The sequence below is a fragment of the Lithobates pipiens genome, unplaced genomic scaffold, assembly GCF_037356315.1.
Source record: "Lithobates pipiens isolate NorthernLeopardFrog02 unplaced genomic scaffold, aLitPip1_a1.2 Scaffold_1, whole genome shotgun sequence".
Classification (NCBI taxonomy): Eukaryota; Metazoa; Chordata; class Amphibia; order Anura; family Ranidae; genus Lithobates; species Lithobates pipiens.
The window spans coordinates 25,856,824-25,870,648 of NW_027507685.1; the positions used below are offsets into that span (position 1 = coordinate 25,856,824).

The 13,825-nt window shown below is 41.3% G+C and overlaps 1 protein-coding gene across 7 annotated transcripts in view; it reads right to left on the minus strand.

The window, feature by feature from the left end:
* The window catches only part of MTMR1 (myotubularin related protein 1), a 141,943-nt gene that overhangs the window by 84,241 nt on the left and 43,877 nt on the right, over positions 1–13,825 (minus strand). For all 7 annotated transcript variants that reach the window (XM_077486581.1, XM_077486430.1, XM_077486343.1 and 4 more), the window contains one exon: positions 2,220–2,295. In XM_077486581.1, the coding sequence (XP_077342707.1) occupies positions 2,220–2,295 (76 nt within the window). The remainder of the gene's footprint in view (positions 1–2,219; positions 2,296–13,825) is intronic.

The window sequence follows — 13,825 nt, forward strand, 5'->3', positions numbered from 1 at the left end:
CTCTTTAACATCAATGACAGCTTGAAGTATTTTGTGGCATTTGTGGATGAGGCTCTTTATCTTCTCAGATGGTAAAGCTGCCCATTCCTCTTAGCCTCCAGTTCCTGTAAATTCTTGGGCTGTCTTGCATGAACTGCACGTTTGAGATCTCCCCAGAATGGCTCAATGATATTGAGGCCAGGAGACTGAGAAGGTCACTCCAGAACCTTCACTTTATTCTGCTGTAGCCAATGACAGGTCAACTTGGCCTTGTGTTTTGGATCAATGTCATGTTGGAATGTGAAAGTATGTCCCATGCACAGCTTCCAGGCTGATGAATTCAAATGTTCCACCAGCATTTTTTGATGATAACATACTGCATTCATCTTTCCAATAATTTTGACCAAATTTCCTGCGTCTTTGTAGCTCACACATCCCGAAAATATCAGCGATCCACCTTAGTGTTTCACAGTAGGAATGGTGTACCTTTCATCATAGGCCTTGTTGACGCCTCTCCAAATGTAGCATTTATATGTAGCTCAATTTTGGTCTCATCACTCCAAATGACTTAGTGCCAGAAGGTTTGGGGCTCGTCTGTGTGCTGTTTGGTGAATTGTAAGCAGGATCCTTTGTGGCATTTGCATAGTAATGGCTTTCTTCTGGCGACTTGACCATGCTGCCCATCTTTCTTCAAGAGCCTCCTTATTGTGCACCTTGAAACAGCCACATTACGTTTCTAGAGAGTCTGGTATTTAACTTGGAAGTTATTAGTGGGATTTTCTTTGAATCACAAACACTTTTCCTGGCAGGTATTTGGTCGACCATGGCGAGGCCTGTTTTGAGTGGAACCTGTTCTGTTAAACTGCTTTATGGTCTTGGCCACCATGCTGCAACTCAGTTTCAGGGTCTTGGCAATCTTCTTATAAACCTAGGCCATCTTTATGTAGAGCAACATTCTCTTTTTCAGATTTTCTGAGTTCTTTGCCATGAGGTGCCATGTTGAACTTCCAGTGATCAGTATGAGAGCGAGAGCAATAAACACCACATTTAACACCCCATTCACACCCGAGACCTTGTAACACCAACAAGTCACATGACACCAGGGAGGGAAAATGGCTAATTGGGCCCAATTTGGACATTTTCACTTAGGGGTGAACCCACTTTTGTTGCCAGCGGTTTAGACATTAATGGCTGTGTGTTGCGTTATTTTGACGGGACAGCAAATTTGTTGTCACAAAGATAGAATATATATATATATATATATATATATATATATATATATATATATATATATATATATATATATATACACACACACACACACACACACACACACACACATATACATATATATACACACACACATATATACATATATATATATATATACACACACACACACACACACATATATATATATATATATATATATATACACACATATATATATATATATATATATATATATATATATATATATATATATATATATATATATATATATATATCCCCCCTGACATGGGCCCTTTCACTTCTGATGCAGTAGCTCTGAGCTCAGCATTTGGGAGTTCACTCCTCTGATAGTGAACATGAATAGCTGGGCCTATCATAGCAACATCCAGGGAGTATCCAGTCAGGCTTCTTAAGATATGTAAATAGCTTACACCTATAGCAATAGATAGGCATTATTCAACTTTAGTCAAGGCTGCAGTTTGTTTTTATCTATAGATGTCCCATATCTGCATAGGCACATTTTTGGTAAAAGTTAGGCCATAAGCCTATAACTGTTCCCTTGCAAAACATAATTATTATTTTCTCTTGGGCACAATGTTAACCTGGGCAATCATTACATAATATAACAGGAATTTAATTAAAACTACAGACAACTTAGAGGTGCTCACAAAAACCTGTTTCAGAGCTCTATGTGAAACATGGATTTAAATAAGAAAATCTCTACTCATTGGCTTAGGCGATGAGGTTCTGTTACTATACCCACCCCTGTGGAATTAGTTGGAAAGGCACCGAGCATTGGAACATCGAGGAATGGGATGCATGGTAGAGCCCCCACCTTGTAGGCTACCAGTTATAGGATGCTTGCATACTTTCATTCTGTGATTTTTACTACAGGTGTACTTTAGTTAATACTTACAACGTTGATTAGATTGCCATTCTCCTACAATATCAAATTTGCCAAATTATCTGACAAGCAACATATGTCATGAATTTGGTCTTCAACTTACCAATTGCCTTGATTGACTCTCCGGGAAATAATGGTGCTTCCTCCATCTGAGCCAGCTTATTCCCATCTCTTAAAGCCTGGCAAAAGTAAGCAACACACAGCATTATTATCCACCATCTGTAAACAGCCGGCAGCCTTTTGAAACTCCTCTTGAGCTCTAGAGTCCTCTGCAGGCTGTGCATGCTTACTAATGAACATGGAACTTGTACTCGCAGCAGCACAGTGGTATTCAGGCTGAATAACCTCCTTCTACAATCATTCGTTTATAAATAATAGACTGATTTTGCAGAATGGGTTTTTGATATATTGCTTGCACATTCTACAGCTAAATGTTCATGGTAGACATTGATTTTAGCAGTTCTGAGCAAAACACTGCATAGCTATAGCATAGTAATACTTAATATTCTAACATGCTTATTGATATTTAAAACTTACCCTGGAAGTTTAGGTACAGATTGAACAATGGCCATAGTGTACTGCAGTGCGTACAAATATAAAGCAACAATACTTCTTAGCTGTGTAGCTTGAATGAAGCCCAAGCAAAATAAAGCAGCACAGACAATAAAAATAGCAGAGATACATTCATTAAAGTAAGATTTGGAGCAATGTAGGTAGGCAGGGCACAGACCGTGCAAATTTATTTTCTGTAACCACGTTGCAGGAAAGAAATTCGCACAATCCCCCCCCCCCCAATCAACACAGACAGCACTGACAGGAGAAACCCTCCAGCCGAGACAGTCTTCTCCAGCCAGGAAGTCGTTCCGGCTGGGAAAAGACATTGATCATCGCTAGTGGCTATAGCAGCTGCTTGCGATAATCGGAAGGGAATTTGACAGGCTGGTTGCACCCAAGTTGATCGATCAATCAACTTGGTACAGTCAGGGTAGTCTAAATAGGACATGTTTTTGAAGAGCTCCTGCCATCCTGCTATACATCCTTGGCATCCCTTCTCCAGCAGACCCACCTTGTTTCCTCCACAGCACTCACCAGAAAGCCGGCGCGCTGCTCGAGGCCAACATCGCAGCATTTTTCCGTGTCTGCAGCGCCGCCTGGGAGACAGACTGTGGCTCCGGCCTAACTCCACAAGCGGCGGCCATCTTGCTCCACCCGGCTGCAGTACCAGCGTTCGCTCATAGCTTCCCTGATCACCCCCTGTGCCTGGCTCTTCCTCTACACAGCCACCGGAGATCAACTACCTGCAGCACTCAGTGACACTCCTTCACAGCAGCCTGCAGGAGGAATATCAGAAGTACTTACGGAGAGATTAAATATGGTCATTACTACTGTCATTGGAGTGGATCAGACAGGATTTATCCCTGGAAGATCTACTTCAATTAATTTACAGCGACTCTTTAACAAGATGCAGGCCACTCAAGATACAATAGGTCTAGTGGGGAGGTCGTGGGACTGACGACTGGGGGCCTGGAAGAAAAGGTAACCTTATACGCGGGCGACATGTTGATATATTTGGTAGACCCCCAGTCGTCACTCCCTACTCTACTGGATATTATCCAGCACTTTGGACACTTTTCTGGCTTCCAGGTAAACTGGGACAAATCCCTGTTTATGCTAGACCAATCAACCCCAATTACACTACCACCCTCATGTCAATTACAGATTGTACATACCTTTCGCTACCTAGGTATTGAGAAACAGCGGCCTATCTTCTCATACATCAAAAATTAATTTAGATCCACTCATTATTAGAATGAGGAATATGCTTAAGACCTGGGCCAATCTTCCACTGACACTGCTGGGTAGAATAAATATTTTAAAAATTATCTTTTTTACCACGCTTTCTATATTTATTCTCAGTAACGCCTCCCCAATATACATCCCCCAAAAGAAATTTAAAGAAACTAGCACGATTCTTGTTAAATTTCTTTTCAGGGGAGGGGTGGCTAAAATAGCAAAAGACACAAGTTACAACTATTTGGAGGGGGGATTGGAGCTCCCTTGCCTTCAAACTTATTATGTGCCCTCTTAGCTGGCCCATGCACAGTGGTGGTTCTACCCCAAGGAAAACAATGCGGCAACAGCATTGGAGGCAGCCATTCTCACTTCCTATGAATCTCTCCAAAATTGAATAAATCATCTCTCCACTAGAGGACGGGAGGGTACGAAAGTTCTATCTAGGACCCTATGGTCTTTCGAAGCTACTGCCATCCAGAACGCATATTACGTATTCCCCTAATGCTCCCTTGTGGGGTAACCCAGATCTACCAGAATTCTTCCGCAGAACAGACGGGAGGTTCCGGTTCAAGCGGGGGTTAGATTGATTTCCCACCTATTTATAGTGAAAGTTTTTCGCTCCTTTGCCGAATTTCACAGGGACTTTAGCCTTTCTTCTATGGCCTATTTCTGATATCTGCAGATACACCATACCGCCACGACACAGTTTGGCCATCGAAATATAGACATCCAACCCTCCCCACTCGAAAGCTTATTGACTGACACGTCTCACACTAAACTTGTATCCACGTACTAAAAAGCACTCCTTCAAACTAGGATTAGCACCACAGAAAATAAATGACGCTCTGACATACCAGAGCTGAAGGAGGATATCTGGCAGGAAGTGCTTGCCCTCCAGGTATCGTCTGTCATCTCTTCCCGTGATAAAGTCATTCAAACCAAATTATTATACAGGTCCTACTTTACCCCTTGTTTACTCCATGGACTAAAGAGACTGCCCTCCGCAACATGCTTCCCAATGTGGCATGGCTGATGGTACATTTTTCCACTTGGGAGTGCCCACTGATTAGGAAATTAGGAAAGGGGGTCACGGCCCTTATCAGCTCCCTCACTCAGTTGCCTAACATCTGTAATCCGTAATCCCCTGAGATGCCTGCTGGGATATATAGACGATGAAGGTAGATCTAAGAATGTACAAACCTTTCTAAGAATTATTCTGCTTTATGCAAATAAAACGATAACTATGCATCGGAAAGCCCAATCCTCACCTATTATAGCCTTCTGGCTCACAATAGTCAATCAAGCTATACCTCTATACCACAGATTGCGAACCTTGGCACCCCAGATGTCTATACAAATAGACGTATGAGGCCAGAGGATGCCCAAAAAAGTTTCATAAGATCTGGAATCCATGGGTTAGTTCAGATCGCACTACACCACCTGCTCCTCGAGTTCCCTGAAAATTAGCTGACCTCTAGTCGTCATACTGGAATTTAGAAGGTAACAATGAAACTCCTCTATTGATCTGTACTCACTGACTGGATACCATGCAACTGTACTTCATTGATGAGTGAGCACTGTTCGTTCCTTTAATGCTATATATGTATTTGTCTGTTTCTTCGTTTGTATGTAAACAATAAAAACAATTATATCTTTAGAAAGAAAGAAAAAAAAAAAAAAAAAAAAAAAAAACTTGGTACATTCAGCCTGCCCATTAATGGTTCAAATTTCAGCCAGTGCCTGCTGAATCAGCCGAAATTCAAACAGTGTATGGCTGGCCTAAGTTTTCTCCTCTTTAACAGCAATGGATGTAAGTGTAACTGGTCATGGCACGACCTAAGATGAGTCCAAGTAGGGATGCACAGATGCCAGTTTTTCAAGATCGAGTACCGATACTTTCTCAAGTACTTGCAGATGCCAGTTACCGATACCTTAGTTCACACCATACATACATGAAACCTGATGGGAAAACCGCAAAGATTTCACTTGCGGAGAGATTCGTTTTGACAGCCTGTTCACATGTGTGGGAGGTCACAGTGAGATTTGAAAAAGAGTCCTGTGCGATTTCTGTCTGGTTCAGGTGTGAATTCTAATCTCATACACTACAACTGGCATTGGAATTGCACCTGACCACTCAACGAAATTGCAAAGGGGCCGGGCTTTGAAACTGGCTCACACATATGTGAACTCAGTCTGAAGGTATCGGTTCTAGTATTAGAGCATTTGCACAAGTACAAGTAAATGCTTAGTATGACACAGGCTTAGTAAAAATGCTAGTTTTTAGTGAGTTTTTGCTTTGGGTTAACAATTGCATTCAAGAAAATGCATTTTTTTCATGGGGTATCTTGTACTGGTGTCACAGGTATTACCACTGATACAAAGTTTTTGACATTTTGGCGTACAAGGGCTTTTTTACCATTTGGAATTAAAGCAGATTTAAACTGGTAAGCTAGGTTGATTGCAATCTAACCAGTAAATTTGGGAATGGAAATTAGAATGTGCAAAAGTCAGCAAAAGTGTACCTGTCACACAGTATATAGATTGAAATTCAGCATTTGGGTTACATAACATGGAGCTATGACAGCAGGTTCCATAACAGAACTGCTAAGAGTTATGGAACCTAAACATGCTGGTTTTAGGTCTCATGAACTGAAACCAAAGAGATGTGAGAACTACTTTCTACAACTGACAGGTAACCTTTTTTTGGCTTCCGCATCCCTACTATTCCCTTCCTAATGCGTGATCTGATCAAAGAAATCTTAAATTAAACCAAGGTGGACCAACTGTAAGGGTCATTGATAAAGGGTTAGGATTTATTTTAGGGTTAAGTAATACTAGTAAGGTTAGGTTAAGGGTTAGAAATTATAAATAAGTCTTAGGTTTTGAGGTTATGATCATTGCAAGGCTAAATTATCATCAACAGATTCACATACATAACATATGGGCATCCAGCTGTAGAGTTATTGGCTGTGGCGCTTCATGCTTTGTATACATCTTTGTTAATGCTCATGCACCACAAACTATGATTTTCTTCAGCACCAAGCATACAGTTATATATAGCTATCAAAAGGGCTAATGCAAAATTCAAGATGATAAAAAAATTCTAACTAAAAAAAAAGAATAATAGTAATAGTGGCATCATAAGAGAATGTCTGCAAAAGCTATAATGACAGATAATCAGAAAAAAGGAGAATCGGCACCAAGGAAATGAATGGACAATTTCTGCCGCTCAATACTAGTGAATCACTAGTAGATGACCAAAGAAAGCAAAAAAAAAAAAAAAAAAGCAGCACGAATCTGAAAAAATCCTAAAATCTCATACAAATTTCTACAGTCTAGTGATGATGGACCCCTTACTATTAGTGCATATGAAACCAATTGGTTTGACATGTAGACATTTGTATGAGATTGTAGAATTTTCTTCAGATTTGGGCTGCTTTTTTTGCTTTAATAGTAACGAAACAACTTTCAATTGTATCCCATTAGGCAGACCCTTGCACTACATAGTTTAAGGTAAATTTAAAGGAAAATTGTACAAGAAAATCGAACATGCATGGCCAGCCTAACTCACTCAGATGTGTGCGTTTCCAGAACAGATCTGGACAGCTTATTATAAAATAATGCTCTGTCCATGTCAGAAAACCAGCAGCCACTAGAGCTCCATCTGCTGGCTGCAAGTTGAAAATAGAGATAAAAGCAGTATCAATCTCCTGAACATTTTCCTGAATGCCCTTGAACATAGCAAGCAATGCAGGGTTTGATCCCCTTTCATTTCATTCAACTGCAGGATCCTGACCGGGAAAATTCTTCCCATGCTGTCTGGCGGTGGCAATAAGGCCTCTGTCGTGAGCCGAATTCTCTGGTTCTTCCCTCGGGAATGCATTCTTCATGTATTCCAATGGAGACTCCACTAGACTCCTGGACACAATAAGGCCAAGTACACAGTCAAGCCCTGGCTGTCACAATGGAATCAGAAGCACTGACAGCAGTGAAAACTAATGCTATACCTCCTAAATCAAGTATTTGAGCCGCAGGTGGCCTCTAGATCTGAACAAAATTTGATTAAAAAAAAATAAAAATACCGAAGAACCTGCATACAATCAGATTGCATCACTGTTCACGTATTCAGCAGCCACAGTTGCCAGCTGTCAGAATGCAATAGGTGGCAGGATAAACTGCTCCATTCACACTTGCAGAGCTGAGTAAGAGAAATCTAGCCATGTATGGTAAGTTTTAGAAGGGGGTGGAGCTCTAGCCAATGCAATGAAAAAAAGAGATAAAAGGTGGAAAGCTGTTTTATCGACAAGAACAAATTTTATCATGCTTAAGCAGCAAGTTTCCCAGCCAGCTTTGCATCAGCGATTTTGGTGTTTGCTTGTCAAACGACTGCATCTCAATAATATTGGCTGGAATTTTAATGGCAATCTACCCTGATGAATACAATACACAATAATGTCTTAATGAGCAGCATACAAGATTAAAAAGATATGCAAAATAATGAAACGGGTACATAAAAATTACCACAATGCAGCATGAGAACAAAAAGAATGAAAAGGCATAAATTAGCAGTTATTGCTTCAGTGATTCATTGGTTTCTGTCACCCTTGAATATATATCCCTGTACTACCATCTACTCCACCCTTATCCAACTATCAAGACCCATGGAAGGGTCATTCACACAGGCGGTCTGCCCGGCAGACTCTACTTGCTCAGCATAGAATTGATCCATTAATCCCTGCTGAGCATGCGGATGACAGGCTCCATCTGCGCTTACTGTGCAGAGAGAAGGACCCGTCAGAGCCCCGCTATCCTCTATGGATGAAAACAGAGCGCCTGTCCATTTTTATACAATCTCATCTGCCAGACGGATGGAAAATAGGGTCACCATCCATCTGGATTTCACGGAGAGGATCGGATCAGATCCTAGCGGGTGTCAGAGGACATGTCACTGCTGACATCTGCCACTCCATAGGAACGAATGGCGTGTCCTATCGGGACCGCCTGAAAAACTGACAGGCGGACCTGATCAGAAAGCCTATGTGAAAGGGGACTTTGAAGCGTACATTAGCTCCTCCAGTCGCAGCTGAGCAGATCGGAAACCAGGTGAAAAACAGGCTAAATTCCCATGAAGCAAGGAGGCTTTCCCTGTGTTTAATTGGACTTACACAGTATTGTGTATTTATCGAGCACTGGACAATTTACTGCTCCTCCTAGCAAATTAAGTGATAGCATTAATGTCCATTACTGCCCATTTTAAGACTATGCAATATGATATTATAGTTCTGTAAATGCAAAAAAAAAACTAAAATATGGACTGATCTCTAGCTGCTTCTTTTGGGAAAAGCCGAATGTTAAAATCAATATCACACAAATCAATTGGCTCTGCTAAGGTTGTTTCAGCTGTGAAAAAAAAAAAAAAGGAAAAAGCCCAAGTAGACGTATCAGACTGTGAAAAGGTTGCTTGGCAGACGCAGGCTTTATTTTCTTTTATAAATAATAAAGCACTGCAAGGAAAAAACATACCAAGTCATAAATCAAGCTGCTATAACCAATGGTCTATTTCATCAGTCTTCTAGAAAATGTACTAAGTTGATCCAGAGGAAACAGACAGCAATACCAGCAAGAAAAAAATTCCATAAAAAATGATTGGATGTCGTCAGGCAATGCTTGTCAAAGCCAACAAGGAAAGTGTTCAGCACACAATTAGGAAAATATTACAGAGGTTTTTAATGTGTCGTTTCAAATCAAGGATCCGCACTGTCTGGATTGTGCAGCTCAAAACAAGATTTTCTTTGTTTAATATGTACCTGTCTTACCTAAAAAGGTCAGCCATTTTGTGGGTTGATTGGTATCCAGCTTACCAAGGCAACAGGAAATAATGACAGAAAGTTTAATTGCCGTCTAGGTTTCTGACAAATTCAGAGTATGCAGCCGCAAACATTGGTTCAACTGTTTACATGTCTCCCGCCACAGAATCCAGTCAGCGGGTTCAAGTTGGTCACACAGAGTATGTATACTCTACACAAGATGACAGAGAGGACCACACATGGACCTACTGATTAGAGGTCGACCGATATGGGTTTTTCTCTGGCCGATGCCGATGCCGATATTTAGAAATCATGGCGGCCGATAGCCGATATATGATGCCGATTTTTTTGGGCCGATATGTTAGGCCGATTTTATTTTATTTATTTATTTATTTTTAATCCCCCTTGATCTAACACACCTTTCCCACTGGGGTGTTTTAAGGCGCTTTTGGGCTAAAAATAGCGCCTGTAAAGTGCCTGTAAAATGGCTCCCCTGCAGTCTGTGTGAAAGACAGAGTGCTTTCACACGGAGGCGATGCGCTGGCAGGATCTTAAAAAAAAAGTCCTGCAAGCAGCACGTTTGGAGTGGTGTATACCGCTCCTCCACCACTCCTGCCCATTGATATGAATGGGCACCACTGCCGAAGCGCATGCAATGCGATTTGGCAGCGGTGCTTCATGGGCGCATTTAACCTCTTCCTTGGCCACTAGCTGGGTTATATGTGCCCCACTAGCAGCCAAATAGCACCGCTAAAATGATGGTAAAGAGCCGCTAAAACTTGCGTTTTACCATCAACGCCTGCCCGCTCCAGTGTGAAAGCGGCCTTCATACGTGATACAGAAAATTTCTTACACTTAAACATTTATTAAACAAAACAAAGCTCCAATCAGTTTACTTGTATGTATGATTTAGATAAAAAAAATATATATATATATATATATATATATATATATATATATATATATATATATATATATATATATATATATATATATATATATATATATATATATATATATATATATATATATTAAATAAAAACAGGTAGTCAAAACTTTTGGACAAAAAAAAAAAAAAAATGGGCTAACTTTACTGTTTTTATTTTATTTTTATTTTTTAAATGGTGTATTTTTTTTCCCAAAAAAATGCATTTGAAAGACCTCTGTGCAAATGCCGTGTGACATAAAATATTGCAACAACCGCTATTTTATTCCCTAGGATCTCTGCTAAAAAAATATATATCCTTTTTGGGGGGGTCTAAGTGATTTTCTGGCAGAAAATACAGGATTTTTTACTTGTAAGCAACAAGTGTCAGAAAAGATTTAGTCTTTAAATGGTTAAACTGAGAACTTCTACACACAGAGATGACTTAAAGTGTTTGTATACCCAAATTTTTAACTTTTACCTACAGGAAAGCCTATAATAAGGCTTACCTGTAGGTAAAAAAAATATCTCCTAAACCTGTACGGTTTAGGAGATATTCCCCTCGGTATGCGCCGCTGACTACAGCGGCGCATGTGCACAAGGGGTTTCTCGCCGTCAAAATCCGGCAGCGGCCGAGCGGCCGGACTGAAATCTCCCGCGCGCATGCGCGGGAGTGACGATATCGCGGCTCCGGCCACTCACAGCGCCGGAGCCGCGATACCCGGAAGAAACGCCGAGGGAGCATGTCAGCTCCCTCGGCGTGGATCGGGCAGGATGTCGGGGCCTCGTTCTAAGGTAAGTATTTCATAATGAGCTAGTATGCGGTGCATACTAGCTCATTATGCCTTTTGCTTTGCAGGTCAGAAAAAAAAAAAAAAAAAAAAAAAAAAACCTGCGGGTTTACTACCACTTTAATTCATTCAAGTGTAAACATTGTATCTTTCTGTTCTTTCCTTGGCAGCCTGCCCAGAGTGGAGGAAAGGGTTGCTATGACGACTCAGTCAACTTAGACCATTCTATACAGAAGTCATTTCAAAGTCCCGCTGTAGTTCTAAATCGGCTTTTTATCAGCACAAATCGGCCGATGCCGATTATTTAAAAAACTGCAAATATCGGCCGATATATCGGCCGGCCGATATATTGGTCGACCTCTACTACTGATCACACTGGGCACCCATGAGCGCATTTAATCTTTTACTAAATTTGACTGAAACCTGGCCAGGTTACAACCCTGTACATGACATCGCTGATCTTTGGCTTCATCTGCTGTCCTTCTGTAAAGAAAGGAGAGAAACATGAAGAAGACTCCTATGGCTGATCCAGTCTTGAAAAGTCTAGCTGCCAGATATGAGGCTTCGAGTGTGTAAGTTAGGTGAACCTCCATATCCACTCTGACCAGGCCTTTTCTGGAACTTTTAGTTTACAAGTTTTAGGCTGGGTTCACACTTGAGAACGAGTCCGGTGCGTCTCCATTCACTGTTTCAGGTCCGATTTCAGCCCAAATTTTTGAAACGGACCAAAAGACGGACACGACGGACAGGGCTCCAGTGCAATTCGCACCGGAGCCGCTGCTGAAATGTGTGAATCGGCTCCATAGAGAGTCAGTCACAATCTCCTGCTATATGAATTAGACGCGGGGAAACTGCATCCAATTCGCAATAGTGTGAACCCAGCGTATATTAGTTTTTTTTTGCTAGAAAATTACTTTAAACCCTCAAACATTATATATTTTTATTTAGCAGAGACCCTAGATAATAAAATGGTGATTGTTGCAATATTTTATGTCACACTGTATTTGCACAGCGGTCTTTCAAATTAAATTTTTGGGGAAAAAATACACTTTATTGAATTGACATTTTTTTTTTTTTTTTTTTTTTTTAAAACCCCTAAAGCTAGCCCAATTGTTTTGTAAAATGTGAAAGATCATGTTAAAAGAGTAAAGGAATTGTATTTTTTTCAGTTTCATATTTGCCTCGGTGGATGCAGCATGGGTCCAATGCTGTGCATCTGTCCCCCAGCGCCTCTGCACTGAGAACCGTGCGAACGAACACCACCGATGGCTTGGTTCTCATAGCTCCCGGAGCAGAGGGCTGCAGACTGACAGTCGCAGTCAGCTCTGCTTCCTCCTCATTGGAGGGCTGAGCTGTGGAGGGGCGGGGAACGGCCGCCTCAGTCAGTAGCTCGCTAAGAGGCTGAGCCGGGTGCCCACAGTACAAAATGATACTAGGTTATGGCAGCCAGCTACTGCTATAACTGTATTTAACATCAAAGTAATCACATACATGTACTGTGGGTGGTCGGCAAGTGGTTATCCTGGCTTATTGTGTGAAATTTTGTGCACATTCTATTTTTTTGCCATCCATTGTGCCTTATTCAAACCTTTGTTTTAAACGTACATTTGCAATTTTTTTTTCTACTAAACCAATTATTGGAAAATAAAATTTTGATACCTCAATGTGTTGCTGACAATTATGCCGCGTACACACGATCGAATTGTCCGGCGAACTTGGTCCGACAAACAATCCGCGGGACTTTATAACGAACGCACTTGGCCACACATGGACACTCCAAAAGTCTGGCGATTTCTAAAGCGATGACGTACAGCATGTATGACGTGACTAGAAAAAGGAAGTTCAATAGCTTCCTTCTCGTACTTGCTTCAGAGCATGCGTCATTCTTATTCCGCCGGACTAGCACACTGACGAACGGATTGTCCGCTGAAAGCCAAGTCCGGCGGACAAATTTTTAGTCAAAACTACTTTCTAAGTCCGCCGGACTTTTACGATGAAAAAGTCCGCTGGAGCCCACACACGATCGAATTGTCCGGTGTACTGTGGTCCGGCGGACTAAGTCCACCGGACAATTCAATCGTGTGTACGCAGCATTAGGCTGTCAGGCTTTATGTCCTGGTATAAGTATTCAGATGAAACACTGGGGCAGATTTACTAAAACTCTAGCAATCGGAATCTGGTGCAGCTGTGCATGGTAGCCAATGAGCTTCAAAATTCAGCTTGGCAATAAAACCTGGAAGCTGACTGGTTTCTATGCAGAGTTGCACTAGATTCTGCACTCTCCAGTCGTATTAAATAAACCCCATTCTGACTTCATTAGTTACAGGATTGTGCTGAGTCAGCTAGTCAACAAGTACTGAAGGCAGAGCCTGACAACTGGCAGGAGGTCAAC